General features: G+C 53.3%; 1 protein-coding gene and 1 long non-coding RNA gene across 2 annotated transcripts in view; one reads left to right on the top strand and one right to left on the bottom strand.

Moving 5' to 3' along the window:
* Positions 1 to 19,674, top strand: part of CRYL1 (crystallin lambda 1) — a 72,140-nt gene extending 52,466 nt beyond the window's left edge. The window contains exons 6-8 of the mRNA XM_081214504.1: positions 13,457 to 13,562; positions 18,657 to 18,763; positions 19,114 to 19,674. Of these exons, the coding sequence (XP_081070630.1) occupies positions 13,457 to 13,562; positions 18,657 to 18,763; positions 19,114 to 19,227 (327 nt within the window). The 3' untranslated portion in view covers positions 19,228 to 19,674. The remainder of the gene's footprint in view (positions 1 to 13,456; positions 13,563 to 18,656; positions 18,764 to 19,113) is intronic.
* LOC308604908 lies at positions 4,161 to 6,771 on the bottom strand. The gene is made up of 3 exons (XR_014013571.1): positions 6,208 to 6,771; positions 6,005 to 6,165; positions 4,161 to 5,175 (listed from the first exon to the last, which is right to left on the bottom strand). It is a non-coding gene; the product is annotated as an uncharacterized lncRNA (long non-coding RNA).
* Positions 19,675 to 20,963: the final 1,289 nt, after the last annotated feature.

Raw genomic sequence — 20,963 nt, 5'->3', positions numbered from 1 at the left:
CAGCTCCACACCTGGGAGTGGTCCAGGCTCTGCCGGTCTGGGCTCCATCCCTCGTTTTCTGATGCTTCCCCAGCTTCTGCACGGGTCAGTAGCGTGCTCCGCCCACACCTGTCCTGCTGAAACTCGACAGGGTGAGTGAGGGTCTGTCCAGGTACATGCGGCGAGAAGGGGGCTCGGGCTCAATCATCTTCGCCTGGAATGGATTCACAGCCGCTAGTCCTGACTCCTGCGGATGCCTGGCGGTCCCAGCCTGAGACAGAACAGGGAAGCTGCCCTGGGGGCACCTGATTTCAGCTTCCCAGTGCAGGATACACGTGACCCTCCCACAGAACCCTAGCTCTGGCGTTTGGTCACATCCCTGTTGGGTTCATCATCTGACCTGACTGCTCATACTAGCTGCAGTTCTGTGTCCTCACTATTTGAACCCAGTTAATGCTCCTACGTCTTCAAGATACCGTGTTGAGATTGCCACTGTGAAGTTTGCAGCTTTAATTTCTCGGTGACTGTAAAATGTTTTGGAATGTCAAGCAGTGGTAGAAGCACTGAAGTAAAAACAGCCCCTTGGAGATCTGTTTAAAATATTTCCACCAGGACTTCCCTGGCAGTGCAGTGGTAAAGAATCCGCCTTCCAATGCAGGGGATGCAGGTTCAATCCCTGGTCGGGGAACTGAGATCCTACAGGCTGCGGGGCAACTAAGCCCGGGCACCACAGCTACTGAGCTCGCGCGCCTCAACGAGAGAGCCCACGTGACACAAACTACAGAGCCCACTGTGCTCTGGAGCCCACGCGCCACAACTAGAGAGAAGCCCACGTGCCACAACAGCAACAGAAGATCCCACATAATGCAGCTGAGACCCGACACGGCCAAAAAAATAAAGAAAATAAGATAAAAATATTTCCCCTTGTCTAGAGTACGGGAACTTAATACACCGCAAGAAAAATTCACTATTACAGTGAAACCTTGCGGAGATTTTAGGGCAACTTTTACTTTTATTTGTAAGATATCTTAGTGCCTGGAAGAGACGAAGAAAAGCCCTGGAGCTGGATTTTGCTTTCTCTCATCTAAACGAGGAACACCAACTCGAGGAAAACTTAAGAGTTGGGAAGTTTTCCTTCCTCTTCTGTTTTCTGGAAGAGATTGTAAAAGTTCTGTTAATTCTTCCTTAAATGTTTGGTCGAATTCTCCAATGAAACCACCTGGGCCTGGAGAATTCTTTTTTGGTCTTTAGTTACAAATTCAACAGCTTTAGTGGTTGTAGAACCATTCAGGCTGTCTGTTTCATCTTAGATGAGTTTTGGCGGTTTATGGTTTTGGAGAAGTTGTCCCGTTTCTTCTGTCGCTGAATTTATGAGCGTGAAGTTGTCGGTGGTGCCCTCTCTTCCTTTTAGAGCCTGCAGGGCCTGTAGTGACATCCCTGGGTTCATTCCTGTTGTGGGTGATTCATGTCTGCTCTCTTTGTCATGCTAGAGATTTATCAGTTTTGGTGCTTTCCTGAAGAGACGGCTTTTTGTTTCATTGATTCCCTCCCCCTATCCCCCCACTGTGGTTTTCCTGTTTTCAGTCTCACTAACTCTGGAGGGAGGGTATCCCTTCATCCTTGCAGCCAAGCAGGAGAGAGAAATTCTAGGAAAGACAGGGTGGGAGTGGTGTGTGTGCGTGTGTGCGTGCGTGTGTGTGTGTGTGTGTGTGCAGCTCCTGCACGGACCTGTCCTTCGTGGGGAACCAGGGGAGCTGAGCCAAGGTCGGGAAGAGGCTGCGCGGGGCACACTGTCCCGTCCCAGCCCGTGAGCTCCGCAGGGCATCCACTGTGGGAGCAGGACGGGTGCCCCGGCAGCAAGGGTACATGGGCGCTCACAGCCACGCAGTCCGTGTTTTCCCGGACCGTTTGGCTGCAGAATCGGGACAGAGCAGCCCCCGCTGGCTGGGAAATGCCGGTGGCCAGAGTCTCGTCATCCTGTCACCCAGAGGTTAGGTCACTGGGTGACAGGATCCTGTTGGCCAGAAAAGTGATGTTCAGTCCATCTTAAGCTGACACAAGCACAATAAGGGAAGTAGTGTTGTGATGACAGACTCTCGCCCAGACAACAGCTGAGCTTGTAGTGCCCGTAAATTCTTGCCCCGCTGAGGGAGGGTCCGTGGAGGCAAGCGGGAGTGAATCACGGAGCCGCCCTTGGGTTCTCAGCCCATCGGAATGTGTGGGTGGTAATGAGCTTTAAATTGCTTACCTCCGGTTTTGTTCATCCTTCTGAGAAATGTAACATCCAGGTGATTTCTGCTCCTTGGGCCTCTGGTGTCTTGCTCAGGGGCTGTGGTCTGTGCAGGACCCTTTGAGAGATTCCACGCTTCCGTGGTCCAGCTTTATTCCTGGCACGAACACAACTGTTATGAGAACTGGTTTCAGCTAATAAAGTGCATCTCCAGGATTGTGTGGTAAAGTTAACAGATGAGACATATTGTGGTAAAGCCACTCAAGGGGTTCTGTTGGATGTAATTTAGGAGAGCACATCGGTCCCTCCAGCATATTTGAAGTCACATCTAGATTACTTCCAACACCTAATACAACCTCAGTCATGTGTAAACAGTTGTTCATACAATGTCAGTGCTATTTAAATAGTCGTAAATAGGATGTAAAAACTGTGGAAACAGTTGCCTTTCCTAGCAAATTCAAATTTTGCCTTTTGGAGCTTTCTGGATTCTTTTTCCTGAATAGTTTTGATCCACGATCCGTTGAATTCGAGGATGTGGAACCCCTGGATACAGAGGACTGACTGAAAAACACAGGAATTAGGAGTCAGCACAGCAAACCGCTGAGAATCATCTACTCATCAGTGACCCCAGTTTGTATATAGTATTTCAGAGTTTACAAAGTACTTTCCTTTACATTTCTCATGATTTTCAGAGTTTTTCAGATCATCCAGTCCTAAAACCATGAGAGACATATTGTTATTTTTGCCTTTACAAATTAAGTGGTTTGATCCATGTTCCCCGGTCTGGTAGGGATTCAGACCTGTGCCACCTGTGTGCCGTGGTGTCTGCATTTGTAAGTGAAGATGACAATGGACTTCCGCATCAAGATCTGATGAGGGTTGGATGGGTTATGTGTGTAAAGGGCTTAGAACATGGCTGGCGTATACTAATGGTTGAGTAGGTGTTATGGATTACAGTGACGATGGTGACAACCATATTTTCTGAATCCCAGAGTCCAGGGATATAACAGCCGTCACCAGTGAGTTAGCTCTGAGCTGAAATGCTCACATGCCAGCTACACAAGTGAGGTCCTAGGGCTAAGGATGGCAGCGTGGGCTTCATCTGGGCGCTTGTTAGAAATTCAGCATCTCAGGCCCCACCCCAGCCCTGCACAATTGGACTCTGCATTTTATCAACCCCCTCCCCTCCCAGGGGATTCATGTACATCGTAAAGGGGGAGGAGTCCTGGCTCAGGCCCTGAGACCTTGGCCTCAGCCTTGACGTATGGAATTCCATCTGTTCTAAGATAAAACTTGTTTATTTTTTTTACATTTTAACATCTTAGTTTTTTTTTGTTTGTTTGTTTTTTTGCGGTACGCGGGCCTCTCACTGTTGCGGCCTCTCCTGTTGTGGAGCACAGGCTCCGGACGCGCAGGCTCAGCGGCCATGGCTCACGGGCCCAGCCGCTCCGTGGCGTGTGAGATCTTCCCGGACCGGGGCAGGAACCCGCATCCCCTACATCGGCAGGCGGACTCTCAACCACTGCGCCACCAGGGAAGCCCTAACATTTTAGTTTTATTGGCAGCATTTTTCTTCCTTAATGGAGCGTTAAATGCTAATTTAACTTTCAATCAATGGAGTCTTAACTTCAATGAGACACAGTATATTCTGCCGTCTTTTTCAGTTGCCTTTTCCCCTTCCATGTTTTCTGTCTTTGTATGTCTCCTGTTTCTGACCCTCTTTATCTCCGACTCAGGGCTCATAATAGATAAACATGCAGCTCTAACCACCTTTGCTTAGTGGAAAGACTCTTACATGGTCCCAATTCCTAGTCCTAGATTTATGACACTGAATACCTCTGGTTATCCCAAAAAAAGATGTGAAAATTGATTTTAAAACAAGATTTAATTCACTTTTGATTAAAACACAAACACAACAGAACAAACGAATGCTAGGTTTTCACTGCTCCTCCAAATCAAAGCTCCCGCCCCCCGCAGTCCCCCAGATGCTGTCTTCCCCGTCACGCTGGCCGCACGCTTGGCATCAGCGATCCTCACGTGGCCTTTGGTTTCCAGAGCAGGGATGCAAACCGTAGTCTGGTTTTCCTCATTTAGTCGCAGGCCTGTGTGAACAGAGTGTCCCTCCAAGGGTGACGGCCGAATCAAGCAGGCTCCCTGGGCCTGAGAGGCAGCCCTGCCGGCCACCGCGAGTCCGGTGCTCCCGGGCTGGTCCTGTAGGCTGGCCTGCGAGTTCCCAGCCTCGCCGTGAAGCTACACCTACACTGGAGCGAGCTGCCAGCTCCTTTACGGAGGGGCCGACACCGGGGGACTGACGGTGCTGAGCGGAGTTTGGGGGGAAGATGACCTCACGCTGTAGACTCACTGCCCGAATAACCCCTTAGGTTTCTCTCACTTGGGCTGTGATCGCGCAGGGGTAGGCAGCTGTTGGATTTTGCTGTTCTTTTAGAAGCCAGTGTGAGCATGGGCCCAGTTCTCCAAGTTCAGGTTCAGCCCCAGAAGTTTGCTTCTCGCACATGGAGCCTTCTGAGAAGGAAGCCAGGTCAGACGGCGAGCCGCCTTGCAGCCGTCCTTTCCTGAGTCTGAGGGGGGGCTTTTTTCCATGAATGTCACCCTGAGTAAGTACAGGACCTGCCAATTCCTCTGGAGGAAAAACAGTGCAAACAGGTGGTGAGGATGAAAAGAAGAAAGAGCAGCTCAGGCTGAGTCACTTGCTTTGCAGGCTCTGGGATCCAGGAAGGCTGCAGAGACCTGTGGCCTGAGTGGCCCGACAAGAGAAAGCATGTTCAAAGCCGTGCTTCTGGGCAGGTGGAAGGTGGGGCTATTTTAGAAGCTTTTATTTAGAGAGAAGGTGTTGGAAACACCAGGGCCGCTTAAGGCTTGGCTCCCCTGGAGCGGGGCCAGTAGGAAAAAGCTGAGGCTTGAGCAACATGTTTCGGAAGAGACCTTGGCGACACCCATCTGTGTACCTGGCAAGAAGAGTCATGTAGCAGGAGTGCAGGGCAGTTAAGGCGCCAAGAAAGAGCCCGGCTCCTGCCCGCCCCACCACACCCTCAGCTGTAGGATTTCCTACATTTTACGTCTTTTAAAACTTAAACTTAAAAGTTTAGGGGTTGCGAATTCCCTGGCAGTCCAGTGGTTCATACTCTGAGCTTTCACTGCCGAGGGCCTGGGTTCCCTCCCTGGTCGGGGGACTGAGGTCCTGCAAACCACACGGCTCGGCCAAATAAAGAAAGAAATAAAGAAATAAAAAACAAATTTATTTCCAAAAAAACCCGTAAACTTTGTTTTTTTGTTGGGGGGGGCCTTGCTGCACGGCTTGCTGGATCTTAGTTCCCTGACCAGGGATTGAACCCAGGCCCTCGGCAGTGAAAGTGCCGAGTCCTAACCATTGGACCGCCAGGGAAGTGCCTACGTTTTTCTCTCAAAGAAGTAAAGTGTCTGAGTGAATTTCCTCATGGTTGCCTTTTCCTCCCCCAGCTCTGAGCCTCGGTCCTTCCAGGAAGGAAGAAGCTTCCTCTGTTTGCCGCTTTCAACCGGGGCCTGGGCAGCTCTCCCTGCCCCACGCAGGGCTCGGCTTCCTGTGCCGCCGGGTGCCCGGTTCATCCCTGCTTTGTGTTCATCTGCTCCAGGGTCCACGAGTCTTATGACTGCCCGTCACCAGGCGCCCTAGGTCAAAATTCACCCATGGAAACTTTTTCTAAGACGTTTTCCTGCTATCTCTGCATTATTGTACCTCCTGAAAACATAACCTCGACAGGCTGAGGGAACTGTCTTCCCCCGGGCCCTGGAGCTCACCTTTCAGCCCTGGTCCATGTCCCTGTGTCCACCTGGCCTCTGTCTTGCCTTCCGAAGCCTGGGTCAGCTTGTCCGTGGCAGGAAGTCCATCCCCAGAGGACACTGAAGAGTCCTCTGGGTTCCGGCTGTTCGAGCTCTTTCTCCCGTGAAGTTTACCGAGCCTGCTGTGGACCCAGCAGCACTGTCATCCTCCTTAGCTTAGCCTGCTTCTCGGGGGACGCCTCAGCTGGGACTACAGGCCCTTTGGAGCAGGTGTGCCACCCCCTTCATGAGGACCATCCTCCAAATTAATTGAGACCTGCTTTCTCGGCTGTAAGTTGGAAGAGCCTCCTATCAGTGGCCTTCCGTTCAGAGGCAGACAGAGAGGGAGGCGTTTCTCATTACAGGGCAGCTCTGGAAGGACACCAGGGTCTCAGCATTTTAAGAAGCCCCAGAACTATATCAGAACCCACACCTGTGGCTCAGCAAGTGTTTCATGTCCTTCACTGACCACTGGGAGGCGATCAAATTAACGAGAGGCCACTCCTGGCCGACGCGAGTTAGGCCGCATGTGACATACCTGTGGGAGTGCAGGCACGGCCGGAAGGCCGGGGGCGCTTGGTTGCAGGTGCGTGTCTGAAGCTCCTGTTCCTGCTGGCGCCTCCTGTGCGTGGAGCTGGTCCGTCCAGCTCCCCTGAGGTTCCCTCCTGCATGGGGAGCGCCCGGCCCGGCTGCAGCCCGCAGACTCGGACGGTCTCTCTCAGGGCGGCACAGCCGAGAGACTTGATCTGCTGGCTGGGAATCATCAGTTAGTTAGAAGTCTCCCAGCAGCGATGGCCTGTAAGAAGTAGACCATTTTTGTAATAGTATTTGCCCTTTTACGGGAAGTTATTTTCTGAGTAGCCACACTGGCGAGCAGCAAAACCCTACTGAAAGGAGAGATCCTGCTGACTGATTGTTTTAGAGACAACTCCAGCCCCGTTAACAGATAAATGTAATGAAAACTCCAACCACATACTCAATTTAAAAAACCTGCTTGGCATGCCTGGGGTTACTTCAGCAGTGTTTAAAGTAAAAGCACCTATGCTAGTATTCTGACCACTCTAAAAGAAAATCAGGGACTTCCCTGGCGGTGCAGTGGCTGAGACTGCGTCTTCCAGTGGGGAGCTGGGATCCGCATGCCTCGGGGCCGGGAAATCAGGGCCCGGGGCACAGGCAGTATTGTAGCAAGTTCGCTGAAGACTTGAAGGATGTTCCACATCCCAAAAGAAAAAAAAAATCTTTAAAAAGGAAAAGAAAATGAAATGAAATGCCGTCACTCTAACACCTGACTGCTAATCCTCACCCACAGCTAATCTGTGGTGATGGGTTTCAGGTCCTCTGCTGTGAGCTGGAAAGTTAACAGACAGGGTGGGGGAGGGCGGCACCCCCGGTGGAGGACCGGGGTGGAGGGAAGGCATCCGCAGGAGAACGGGCAGGGAGGCGAGGCTGCAGGTGACCCTGGGACAGGGAGCCTGAGGCCCACCCATCCTCCTTCCCGAGGTGCAGGCGGGTCGTGAGGGGCAGGCGGCGACGGGCCGGGTGTGCCTCGGAGTGGAGGCCGAGGGCTTCCTCTGCTTGGCGCTCACCTCTCTGTCGAGAGCCCCGTTCCCGGACGACCCCAGTTAGGGCTCCACTACCGCACCAAGCCCTGGTGCGCTTACATTTGCACAAACGGATGCCTTGTGCTGTGGCTGTATTGAAGGTCCAGACCTTTTCTTTGTGTTGGACTCATAATACTGGTGTTTTTCTCCCTGAAAGCTTTGTTACAAGCGCAGCAAAGTAAGAAAAATCACATGAGGGTGTCGCTGCCGCGGCCCAGACAGCTCTGGACTATCCCTCGGATTAAGACAAAGTCTTTCCCCTCTTTCCTTTTCATTTTTTGGTTTCTTTCCGCTAAAAGCTTTATTCTTAAAAATATTCAAAGGGAAAATACCACTTATGTTCCCTGCCCTGAGTCAAATTGCTTTTATTTTTCTGCGTTCTTGTCTAGTCTCTGTTAAAAATACTTTCCTCGAGGGCTTCCCTGGTGGCGCAGTGGTTGAGAGTCCACCTGCCGATGTGGGGGACATGGGTTCGTGCCCCGGTCCGGGAAGATCCCACATGCTGTGGAGCGGCTGGGCCCGTGAGCCATGGCCGCTGAGCCTGCGCGTCCGGAGCCTGTGCTCCGCAACGGGAGAGGCCACGACAGTGAGAGGCCCGTGTACTGCAAAAAAAAAAAAAGATTACTTTCCTCGACTTTTTATTCATTTCTAATGGCTTCATGAGATTTCATTTCACTGATCCTTTTCAAAAAATCTAATCATTCACCTGCTGTGGGTTGTTTTAAGGTCATTTCAAGTTTTCTGCCCTACGATGCCTCTTTGCACATACAGTCTCCTCCTCTGGCGCCTTCTTCTCCCAGAACAATTCGGGCAGTGGGATCGCCCCGTCGGGCCGGACGCCTGCCAAGGATGCGGCCCCGTCTGCCCCTCACTTCCCAGCGGCCTGGCCGGGACCGTCCACCCCGAGCTCTCGTCTCCTTTCCCTGCGTCCCCTCTGAGGCGCTGGATGCGGGGGTTTGATGTGTATGAGTCAGTGTCCTGTTGCCTCAGCTAAATGTGTTCAGTCAGCTCTTCTGCAGGGTCGCATGGTTTGCCTGTGTCATCCCACAGGAATGGCCCCGCCCCGCTTCCAGGAAAACACAGGGTGCTGAGTGGCTCACAGACCCGACAGCCTCTGGGTGACAGCAAGGCAGCACTTAGCAGTCTTGCCTTTTTCACCCATGAAAGTCCTGGCCTTGCCTCGCCTTTTCTCTGGAAGGAAGTGTGGGTGGGTACGGTTGGATCAGGGCTTTGTCACTCTTGCTCCAGAGCCAGTTTTCATATTGCGTGTGGGAGACGCAGTGCTTAGTGAAGAGTGTAGAAAACAAAGACACACAAGCATACGTGACTGGAAGGAACTAACTCATGGTTCTAGCTGGTTTCTTGTGAGAAAAACCCGACTCCTCATCATCGTGATAGTCCTTAGTTTAAACTCCACCATCAGTAGCTACGTTATTACTCTGTACCGTTTGTTCACAAGGGCTGCAGGGATGGACTTTCTAAAGAGTCCAGTGCCCCGACTCGGGCTTGACTATCTCTGCACCGAGGTCCCTGGCATCTGGCTTGACACTGAACGTCTCTGGGGATCAGGGGCTAAGCCTGAGGTGGCCTCTTTCTCTGTAACCCCTTCTCCTGGGCCTCTGACAGGGAGGGTGACGCTGGACCAGCGCAGGCTTCCTTCACGCCCTTGGATGTTGCATTTCGTCATCTGACACACTAAAACTTTTTTTTTGTCTCAGTTAAGACATTGGATTGAAGCCTGGACAGCTCTGGTTGTGGGAACTTGTATATAACCTCGTCCAGATTCCTGGGAGGCAGGTCTGTTCCTCGTGGTGACGGTGCTGGCCAAGGTGGAGAAGGGTTTGCACAAGAGAAACTTGAAAATTCAGCACCAAGTGTGGTGAAAAGTAGAGCAAAACAAAGTAGAAGATCAAAAGCTGGAAAATAGTAAAAAAGAACCAGACAAGGGAAGATGGCATGAGAAACGTGAGAAAAGCAAGTGACCGTGAGGCCGTGCCAAAAATACGGGCGTCCAACAAGAAAATTTAATATGAGAACGGGGTGATCAGAAGGAAGAATATTTCTGTGCAGCTGGTCATCAGTAGAGGAAGCAGTCCCAGGGCTCTTCCTTCAGCAGGTTTTGCGTTCCTGAGCTACGCAGGACCCCCGCCGCCTCCCTCTTCTTTCGCGTCCCCGCGAAGGACAGGCCGAGCACCACAGTCCTTATTTTAGTGGTGTCTTCCCATCCTCCTCTCCCTGCTTACAAAGTGCCAGACCCAGGATGCCTGAGGGTAAGGACCGTGCTTTGAAATTCCACTCTGTCCCCTGCGAGGATTGGCTGGACTGGGCTGGGCTGGGCCAGAGGGCCGGTCATTCAGTCACACACAGGCTTTGCCCGTGTTTCTCTGAAGGTGTTTTATAGATGCAATTAGCAGCTACAGTCAGTTGACTTGAGTAAGGAGATTATTCTCAATAATCTGGGCAAACTTCATGCAATCAGTTGAACAGCCTTAAGGGCAGAGCTGAGGTTTCCACCAGCGGCTCCTGCCCTGGATCTCAGATGTGCCGGTGTCCACACGCCGATTCTTTGGCATAAATCTCTTGGCGTGTCTATAACTGAGCGGTTCTGTCTCTCTGGTGGGACCCTGACTGATACATCCCAGACATTTCATTGCACTTGAAGTTTGTACCTTGCTTGTGGGCGGCAGTCTGGGAACCTCCTGTGAGCACGCTAGGTGCAAAGTGTATGCCCAGGCCGTGGGTGTGTGTTGGTGGATTGTGGAGAGTCTTAGACTTTAGCTAAAGGAGGTGAGTTGAGGCAGGATGTGTTCAGTGAAGGGGCTCCTGCCCACTCTGGCTGGGCTTTCCTCACCCAGTGGTTTTTCAGGACATGATGCAAACCACCTTTTTTTTTTTTTGCGGTACTCGGGCCTCTCACTGTTGTGGTCTCTCCCGTTGCGGAGCACAGGCTCTGGACGCGCAGGCTCAGCAGCCATGGCTCATGGACCCAGCCGCTCCGCGGCATGTGGGATCTTCCCGGACCGGGGCACGAACCCGTGTCCCCTGTATTGGCAGGCGGACTCGCAACCACTGCGCCACCAGGGAAGCCCCAGACCACCTTTCGAACTAGCAGTGATCATAGTGTTCCTTGCTCTGTCTGAGATTTAGGAAACTTTTAACCACTTGGGGCTTTTCCTTGTACGTGTGACTTGAGAATTTTACCACGAGATAGAGGAAGTACTGATAGTGATACTGACCCCCCAGGCACACTGGAATGAGGGGGTTTCAGTCCTCAAACTGCTGCGGGGGTCCTGTCTCTATCCAAGGAGTCGTCACCAGATCCATTCATCTCAAGCGCTTGGCCCGCCTTTTACGCCATCGCAAGGATTTATTTAGTTATTATCGATAATGTTAATCTCTAGGCCACAGGGGGCACTAAGGCTCTGGGTGGAGTGGAGCTCAGAGCACAACTTGTCCTTCAGAATATCCTGAACAAACATGAAGCTTTAGTTCTGTGCTGAGTGCAGCAGGGATGAACCGGGCATTTGCCTCAGTAACATGGAACCCTAATCAGTGAGCATGTTGGCTGAATTTCTCATGGCCGTTTCTTTTCTTTGGATTTAGCGTCTGGGTAAAAACTCAAGCTTAGAGAAATCTGCCTCAGAAAATTCAAATAGGGCAGAAAGAAGCAGTTCAGAAGAGGAAATATTAAAACTTTCTCTTTTCTAACTTGTTCAGCTAATGAATAGCAACGGTAAAAGACTGACCGCCCTCCGTGGATGAAGCAGGAGTCTAGGAAGTGCAGGTCGTCTCCAACGTGAGGGCGTCGGGTGATGGAGAAGCCCTCTAGCGCGTTGAGTAGTCGGGTCACTGTTAGCGCTCACGATGCTTACAAATCAACAATTAACTACTCTGGGTGGCTCACCGTGTGGGTATTTTGAAATCTTTGGAAGTCAGCTCTGAAAGTACTGAACACAGTTTTGGGAGAAGAGAGTCAAGGCAAACACCGTCGCAGGTCCAGGCTGGCTTCCAGGTCCGCATCCTTCCCAGTCTGGTGGTGGAATGGAAACTCGAGGCTGTCGGAATGCTGACCTGGGGGCCAGGGCTGAGGGAGGGTCGGCAGCCCCCGCGAGGCTGCCTTTCACGGCGCTCCCGAGCCTTGGGAGCCTTGGGTGCAGGAATGCCTTGGTAGGTGGCTTTGGGAGGCCTGGGGAGAGGACCAGGAGCCACCTTTCCTACCCAAGACACGGCGCGGAGGGAGAGAGGCGGCCGGACCCTGCGGACCAGCAGCCGTTTCTTGGTGGCTCTGGGCGGCACCACCACGGGCCTTGTGTTCAGTGTTTCCTTCTGGTGCCGATGCCCCGCCCCGCCCCCCAGGTCTGCCACCAGGAGGGGAGGGCGGGCGACTGGTGAGCATCTGAGTGAACTGAGCTGATTTGCCCTCGGTAGCAGTCGGATGAACCCAAGGATGGTTTAGAACTAATAGGAAGCCCCGGGGACAGCGACACGGGGACAGCGACACGGGTGCGGCCACATCGGCTCCCAGTGGAGGACGCACGCGCCAGGCCGCGGCTCTGCAGGCGTTTACGGTGGAAATGAGGGCAGCCCAGATGTTTAGCCGCGAGGACGGGCGCCTGCAGCAGCGTACGGCTCCGGTGAAGCTTGAAAGCGTGAGGTGGAGTGAAAGACGCAAGTCAGAAAAGAACGCACCGTGAATCCATCTCAAGAAGATGAAAAACAGGCAAAATGCAGACTCCATGTTTCAGGAATGTGGAGGAAGGACTGGTTATTACAAAAGTCAGGATGTTCGCCTCTGGGCGAGTCAGGAAGCCGGCCGGGCGTGCTGGAGGGGCCGCGCTCTCAGCTCCGCGAGCGGCTCCGCGCGTCCCCATCTGTCACACGCGCGTGCGCATGTGTGTGCAACCACGCGGAAAGGGCTCCTCACCCAGGGTCCTTAGTCGCCCCAAATCACCCCTGCCCTGCGTGGGCCCCCGGCACCCCGCATCCTCGCAGACACCCACCGGGGGCTGAGGGACTGTTTTCTCCCCCAGCAGCTGGGCCGCAGGGGTGAGGGGCGCGCGGGCCTCCTGGGGGCCTGGACTTCGCCGGTGGAGCCCCCGGCCCGGGGGAGGGCGGGCGCCGGGCGGGGGGCGTGTGCGCGCCGGGGCTGAGGGTCCAGGCTTGCTCCACCCCCGACTCCCTGTTCCCGAAGCGGGGCCTCTGCACGTGGAGGAAGCCGCTCCGGAAACAAGAGCTGGAGACTTCGCAGCCACCCTGCCAGCCTGGCCCGCTTCCCTCTCCCGGCGGCCGCGCGGGTCATCACCTCACGTCCCTGCTCCTTCCGCAGGCGACCGCGTGGAAGGCAGGGCCGTGTGAGCAGCCCCCTCCCCCCGACACAGACACACACACACACACACACTGCTCTAAGCTGCCTTGCATCAAAGAATAGCACTTTTTTACGAACGCATCAAAAGCTGAGCACGGCCGGGCTTGCAGGCGGACGAAGCCTGGAGGACGGCTCTCCAGCTCTTCCGACAGGCCCAGGTCTTAGGCAGACGTGCAGAGAAGGCTTTCGCCCTTTTCTTCCGACAGGACGAGGGTTGTAGGTTAGAGAAGGGGGGACAGTGGAGGGGCCGAAGATCGAATTGGTATCCGACCATTTCACAGCACACTCTCCCTTCAGGATCCGTTCGTATACTACAGCTCTGTGATGCCGCGTTTGATGAAACGCGTGATAGTGCTTTGCAGAGAACTTTGGGATCCGCTCTAGAGAAGTCAGGATGAGGATGATGGTAATGAAACGGTCTTTCCCGAGGACTCACCACCTTGCCGGCCCGTTCTCTCCACTTAGGAAGGAGTAGTGTCCCCGGGCGACCTTGACCTCGTCATGTCAGACGGCCTGGGCATGCGGTACGCGTTCATTGGGCCCCTGGAAACCATGCACCTCAACGCCGAAGGTAGGCTTCCGTTCCGTCGGGTCCAAGGTGGGTTCTGTGCTGTTTGGCGCTTTCATGGTTTTGTAACGGTCATCTTGCCTTTTCTTACAACTGAATAGAAACAGTGTCGTGCGGGAGGTAGCGGCCAGGCCGTCATTCACAGGGAGGGGCCGAGGTGAAGGTCCACGCGGGCTCCACGCACCTCCCTGTGTCAAGAACGGGGGGGCGGGGGCGAGATGCTGGGCCTGAGGTGGGCAGAGCTGTGCTTCCTGAGAACGACGGTGAAGTGCTTTACAGAGGCGAGAAGAAGAAACAGGACTGGGGACGTGGCCACGGGACCTCGACCGCACACACCTTCTGCCCAAATAGGAGCCGCTTCTGGGCGTGTTTGCTGAGTGTGGGTCTCCTTCCAGAAGGCGGGGGAGGCCTGAGGGGGGGGCTTCTGTGGGAGAAGGGCTGGTGACAGCTGGGGGGACAAGCCTGGCTGGCAGCTGCCCCAGAAGCCGACCTCCAGGGGCTGGGGGAGTAAGTGAGAGCCGGTGAGCTGGTGACACTGAAAGAAAAATAACTTGAGAAGGGGAGACGCTCCCAAGAATGAAACTTTCAGCCAGAGTTTAATCAACTGAAAAAAAAGGACGTCATTTGAAAAACAAGCAATAAAACCTACAACAAATTAAGACAAAATAAATCAGAAAAGCTATGCATAAAAATCTGGGAAAATGTCACCTGAATGTTATTGCTTCTGCTGTCTCTTGGTGCTGAAATGATAAGTAACTTATTATCCTTGTGCTTTTTAATGTTGTCATAAATTTGTACAATTGTTGTGTATTGTTTTAAGCATTAGGTTATTAACTTGTGAAACTTGAGTACAAATAGAAAACAAATGTTGTGTTCAGCTCCATGGTCTACATTTAACGAACGTGTTGAGAAACTGGAGCATATCCAGAAGAAGGTGACTGGAGTAGTATGTGTCTGTCTGTCTGTCTGTGTCTTTTGTGGGGCTGGAGCTAGAACAGAAGACCGGAAGCGGCCGGAGGAACTTTCTAGAACCTGGAGCTGATGTGCGAAGAGGCCCTGCTGTGAGAGGGGAGCTGAGGGGCCAGAGGCTGGTGCCCACCTGCTAGACGCTTGGGTTGAGAGGAGACTCCTGCAGTGAGGTCGGGGGGCGGGGGCCGGAGCAGGTGACCCCTGGGAGTCTGTTGGACATAGATTTTAGAGTTCCACGGTGTTTTCCTGTTAGTTCAGTCACTTCTCACCACAGTAATTGGTGGAATATAGTTTCCAGTGAGTGAGTCAAGCAGTTTCCTAGATGCGTTGGTGCCCGGCTGCACACGTGTGCGCCCAGAAGCGGTTCAGGACGGGCCGGTTCTCCCCGGGGCGGAGCAGGGAGAGGGGTAGCGCTGAGCACGGGGCCGCGCAGAGAGCAGCGAGCAGGGGTTCCCACGATCGCGCATTAAAATGAAGCCTTGGAAAATTTCAAATGTTTTTTTCAACCAGAACCTTAAAAGTGAGGAACATATTTAAGCATTTGAAATGGACGTAGACACTGCCTGGTAACCGTCATGTTTTTCTTTTTCTTTCTTCCTTTTTTTTTTTCTTGAGAAAAATAAGATAATTCAGGTATCATGAGAAATCTATAGGGAGAGACTGAGAACAGCTTTAACTCTCAAACAAATAGAAACAGAAGCCGATGAAACCAGAAACTCAAGAATCAAATAGTGTGCAGACAGGAAGGAGGCCCACAGCAATTTTTCAAACAAAGCAGAAATGATAAGAAAACCTAATTGGCTTAATATGATAGTGGTGGACGGATGTAGTTTTCAACTTCAGAGCATTCCAGAGACCAGAGGTAGACAGTTTTGAGATCTGGCTTGGCATCAATGGACACGTTCGTTATTCCTCACAGTGTCACCAGGATATATCAGGAATTCTTCCTTTTGGATATAGTTTTATATAAAGCCGACATCTCAGGTTAAGGCTAGTTATTAGTCTTTAAAAGCTACAGTTTATCTGGAAGTGGTAGAAGTATTTTAGGATCTGTTTTTAATCTAATAAAATAGCACCTGAGAAACAGGAGGCCAGCATGCCTACTCCGTTTGGTTACTTTTTAGGGCAGCGCCGGCTCTCAGAGTGGTGCGTCTGGCTGGTGGAGCCAGCCAGCACCCCGCTGACCTGCAAGCTAGATGACCTTGGCAGGTCAATTCACTGCATCTCAGTTTCCCCACCTGTAAAAGGGCTATAGCAGCAGTTACCCCATCCCCCCGCCCGTCACAGTGGTGGCATGAGAATACACGGCATGGAGACACTGGGCTCAAGTTAGAAACCAGTGAAATGAGCTAAATCTAATTTCATGAGAATCTGTTTTCTCCCCCGCCATCTTTTCTTATTCCGTATAAGCATCTCTTAAGAAGTTAGGTTCAGGGCTTCCCTGGTGGCGCAGTGGTTGAGAGTCCGCCTGCCGATGCAGGGGATGCGGGTTCGTGCCCCGGTCCGGGAGGATCCCACATGCCACAGAGCGGCTAGGCCCGTGAGCCATGGCCGCTGAGCCTGCGCGTCCGGAGCCTGTGCTCCGCAACGGGAGAGGCCACAACAGTGAGAGGCTGGCGTACCGCAAAAAAAAAGAAGAAGAAGTTAGGTTCAGAGTCTTCTAAAAAGCTAAGCTCTATGAGTTTAGGAAGAGGGTATTGTTGACAGAGCAGAGGGCATAGATGTAAAGAAGACATGGGGGAAGGGCAGATTAGTGGGATAAAAGGTGACGTGGTTTTTTTTTCCTTTCCATTTTCCTTTCCATTTTCTTTTTTTTTTACATAGTTATTTATTTATTTATTAGGCTGTGTTGGGTCTTAGGTGCCGTGCACAGGCTTAGTTGCCCCGCGGCGTGTGGGATCTTAGCTCCCCGACCAGGGATCAAACCCGCGTCCCCTGCATTGGAAGGTGGATTCTTAACCACTGGATCACCAAGGAAGTCCCTAATTTCCATTTTCAATGAAATTGTTATTCTAGAGTAATTCCCACTCAATTCACCTTTCATGGTGTAGAGAAGCCAAAATTATCGTTGGAAATATTTAAAAGCCCCCTTTTTTACTCTCTAATGGAAGGGGATGTGTTGCAAATAATAGTAAGAGTGATACCTTCACTGGAAAGTTGTCAATAAGGCACACCGCGGATCCTGACTGTAAGTCACTGTGAACTTCCTGTGTCTGGAGCGAGTGGAGGCTCCCAGCCTCGCCACAAACAACAGGCTGTTTATCCTGAGAGCTGAGTGCATGTTATAGAAAGTGTTTTTATGCTAATGAGACTGAAGTTTTAATTGGTTTTCTGAACAAGTTGGGGAGAAGTTATGAACTGTAAACAGTTTCACCATATTTTATTCTGTTCTAAAGAAATAAAAGCCCATTTAAAACTACAAATTGTATAAAAGGCAGTCGGGAAAAAAAGATTCTAGAAAGCCCCTGGGAGACTCAGATGACTTCACAGGGGCAGTGAAAGAGGGACACTCGTTCAGAAAACGTAAAGTGACCCAGAGGTGAAACACGGCACCTGAATCGAGTCCCGTGGCTCGTTGCTGGGGGTTGGGGGCCGGGGCAGCTTGTTTCTCCGAAAGTGGGTGAGTTCGCAGCTGCAGCACATCTGCCTGCTCTTTTCTCACGCAGTGTCTCCAGCTTATTTGGTTCAGCGTCTCTGCTTCCCCAACACGAGTAAGCTGTATTTGTGTCTGGATTTTATCACCTTGAGTTTGAATAAACCAACAAATAGGCACAGTGAAGTAAATATTGAGCTCTGGACTGTCCCCTGGTGCTTCTGGTAAACACAGTGAAACCCCTCATCTTAAAAGGGAGCGTCCACCACTTAATTGCAGGTGCTAACGTCAGAAACGTTGCATTTTCGAATTCTCACCCTTCGAACCACTTTCTCTTCTAAGACAAAGTGGGTATCATTTTATCACCCTCTGAAAGAAGGCAAACGATTTGGGACAAATGCAGTTGAAATCAGCGAATTTAGGATTTCACATCAATGTAGATGCACCAAAAGCAACCCCACAGAAGTTGTTTTTCTTTTTTAAGGTGTTAACTAGCGGAGATCATTTTTATTTTAAATGAATCGCGCAGTTTTCGTGTGGGGTCGGTGAGGGCCCAGCTCTGGATCTCTGCAAATCCTGCAGTTTTGTTTGTTCCCTTGTTATCTTTTTAGCCTGACTGACCAACTGCCGAGTCTCCCTGGTTTTGAGAGAGGTTGGCAAAGGGCCAGCGCAGCTCAGCGGCTCCGGGGCCAGGCTCCCGATGTGACCTGCCTGGCAGGCAGGAGGGAGGGATGGGGGAGGGAGGGCCACGCTGTGTGCCTATTGGCCAGTCCAGGCAAGCCCGCCCCGCGTGTGGGCAGCTGAAGGGCTTCCTCTTGGAGTCGGCCTCTGCCACGCAGCCCGCGCGCGGCTCCTAAGTGCGGCGCTTCCCCAACCCCCACCTCCCCCACCGTCCCCAGGATGAGCCTCTTGTCCATGTGCTTCTCCACCGGAATCCTAGGGCTCCATCTTCGACTGAGGGCCCGCAAGCCGCGGGCATAGTGGGAAGTCGTGTGGCCGGGGCTCAGACGCAGGTCGGGGCAGGTGGCTGACGGCGCCCTAACCCAGCAGCCACAGCCTAGCCAGCCCCTGGGGTGAAGAAACCGTGTTAAGGCCGCCGCTGCCCGGTGGGTCCAGTGCCAGCTAGAATCCAGGGATAAGAGCGGAGTGGGCAACGGATTTATTTAGTTGAACTTGACATCTTTGGTTCTTAGAAAATGCATTCGAGCCATGTACACAAGTAACCTCATAGGTACATTGTTGAAGGAGATGCTTGTGGTGAAAACAGGATTAATCAAAGTAGGAACGTGGGCCGACCCAGCGTCCCTGAGAGGCGCTGACCCAGGCCTGGAGGTTGGGTTGCTTCTCGGGGCTTTATTGCCGAGAAAAGCTTGAGTAGTGAGCCCAGGGCCGCTGACCGGGGTGCATTTCCCACCCGCAGCCCTGCTTCACCCACGGGAGGGTGAGCCCAGGGCAACATCCTCCGGACACATTCTTGGTTTGAGCGCAGACAAGAGTTCTCTGACTTGGGGATTCTTGTTTTCTTCTGCTTCCAGGTATGTTAAGCTACTGTGACAGGTACAGCGAGGGCATGAAACATGTCCTAAAGACTTTTGGACCCATTCCAGAGTTTTCCGGGGCCACAGCTGAAAAACTGCACCAGGTGTGTAGACTCCCTGCCGGTGGAAGGCGAGGATTCGTTTGTAGCCAGGCTCTTTGCCTTGACTTTGAGGTTCCACGTTCCTGACTGTCCAGAGCCCCGTCAGGGTCTCAGGGGACCCTCTGAGCGGTGTGACCAAGGAACTGGCAGGTCATTTTGACTCGTCTGAAGGAACCGTCGGCCCCTCTGGATTTGGAAAGTTACATTAGTTGAGGGTTTGCCAGGCTTCTTTTGTCTCTGAAAGCAAATTCAGAGTTTGCATAAATAGGAGTAATTTCCCTCCTGCTTAGTTGCTCTTCATGCTTCTTTCCCCTTTTTCCCTCTTGTCTGTTCTTTTTCTTTCCTGTTCCCAGGCCATGTGCGTGAAGGTTCCAGATGACCCGGAGCACTTAGCTGCCAGGAGGGAGTGGCGGGACAGGTGCCTCATGAGACTTGCCAGACTGAAGAGCCAGCTGCAGCCCCAGTGAAGCCTCGTGTGACCACTGTTGCCCGTGCTGGAGCCCGTTCGCTGGAAGCTGGAGCCCCTGTCAAGTGGCTCAGAGACGCTGGGAGGCCTTGGGAGCCCAGCAGGCAGAGCGCGACTTGCTCGCCACTAGGCAGGTGCCCCGGTGGACGGGGTGGTACCCCAGACTGGGGGTCAGAGCAGCACTGAGGTCTGCGGGCTGGATCCCCTGCCACCAGGGCAGCCAAGAGAGCAAATCGTCTGAAGATTTTACCATTTATTTCCCGTGTGATTACATGTGGATACATTTCATAGCCAGTGATCGTAGTTTCACATTATTTTAATCTGCTGCAAAATATTTTTATAGTTATTTTCTGACCTCTTGCTGAGTACTCTGTGGCCCTGCATTCATGAGGCAACTCCCTTCGTTTTCTTGATGCTTATTCCAAATAAAAGCGTTTGATTCCATAAAGACGTCTTTTCCTTCTGTTCTTTCTGCGCAAGTCGGTGATCCTGATGACGGACGTCATCTCGAGTGACCACGATGGTCGAGTCGTAAGCGGATCCTTTGTTCAGAGCTCTCTGTCATTCGGGGACAACCCACGGTTTGGGCCAGTGTTTCCCACGACGCCACAGTCGGGTGTGCTTGGGAAGCCCCTTCTGGGGGTGGCGTGCAACCCACCGACGCCGCCACAGCGAGTGCGTGCCCGATGACACGGCCCGCCGTCTCCGGCCGTGAGCAGGACGAAGGTGACCCTGGGCTGTGGGGGCCGCACCCAGGACGGGGGCTGAGCAGAGGCTGGGGATCCCGGGTCAGTGGGTGTCCGCAGGGCAGCCCCCGGCAGGGAGAGGGCGCTGGAGCGCACAGACCTTCCCTCGGGCCCCGCCCCCGCCCCGTCCTGGTCTCCGGAGCCCCTCCCAGCCCCCGGCGGGAGACCCCCTTGCGGCTGTAGCACGGGGCGCTCCTGGGCGAGACCCTCGGCTCCCCTGAGCCGGCCTCGGGCTGCCCGGCCGGGGATTCTCGCCAGGTTCTGACTGGCCCTGGGGACCCTCCCAAGCTGGACCCCCTTTGCCACCCTCCCTTCGCCACGGCCGAGGTCTTGCTCTTGTTGGACAGCCCGCAGGGCCACCTTGGCCTCTGGAAGAGCTGCCACATTGTGCCTTCCTGGGCTGTGTCCCAGAGCGCGGGCTCTGACGGCCACCTGCTTGTTTCAGTCTGGACCCGGGGCCGGGCGTCCCTGGCGGGTTTTCTAGGTTGGATCGAACCATACTTGGCGCTACAGCAAGCGGAGAGCTCACACATCCCCCACCCCCAAATTGTCACCTGCCCAGGTGGCGCTGGACAGGTAGGACTGGAGCAGCACGAGGACACCTGGCACTCTGCCTGGAAGTCCCTCCTGTCCTTTAAAGGGCGTCGCGTCGCCAGTCCAGCGCTGGGGCTGCCCGCCTCCCCGGAGCATCCCTCGAGTTCGAGGTGGAGACATTTTGTTTCCCTCCTCGGCAGGGAGCTCGTTTGTATTCTGCTGAGGTAACAGCTCTGTTCCCGTCCCTTTGGCCCCGCGTTTCTCCTTTTCTCAGATCTCCAGGCGCACGGATTTTGGGTCACTGCCCCTCCCCCAACACACCGCTCAGAACTCACTCCTCCCACTGGCGTCCCGGCTGCCCCGGGCCCTCGGCACCTGCAGGCCTGCGGCTCCCTGGGGCTCAAGCTCTGGGTCCCAGCCAGCCAGGCCTGTGGGCGCTGGGTTTCAGCCCAGTACC

The sequence above is a fragment of the Mesoplodon bidens genome (genome assembly GCF_964165515.1).
Source record: "Mesoplodon bidens genome assembly, chromosome: 17".
Classification (NCBI taxonomy): Eukaryota; Metazoa; Chordata; class Mammalia; order Artiodactyla; family Ziphiidae; genus Mesoplodon; species Mesoplodon bidens.
The sequence above is the reverse complement of the archived record's forward strand: the minus strand, read 5'-3'. Positions and strand labels throughout refer to the sequence as shown.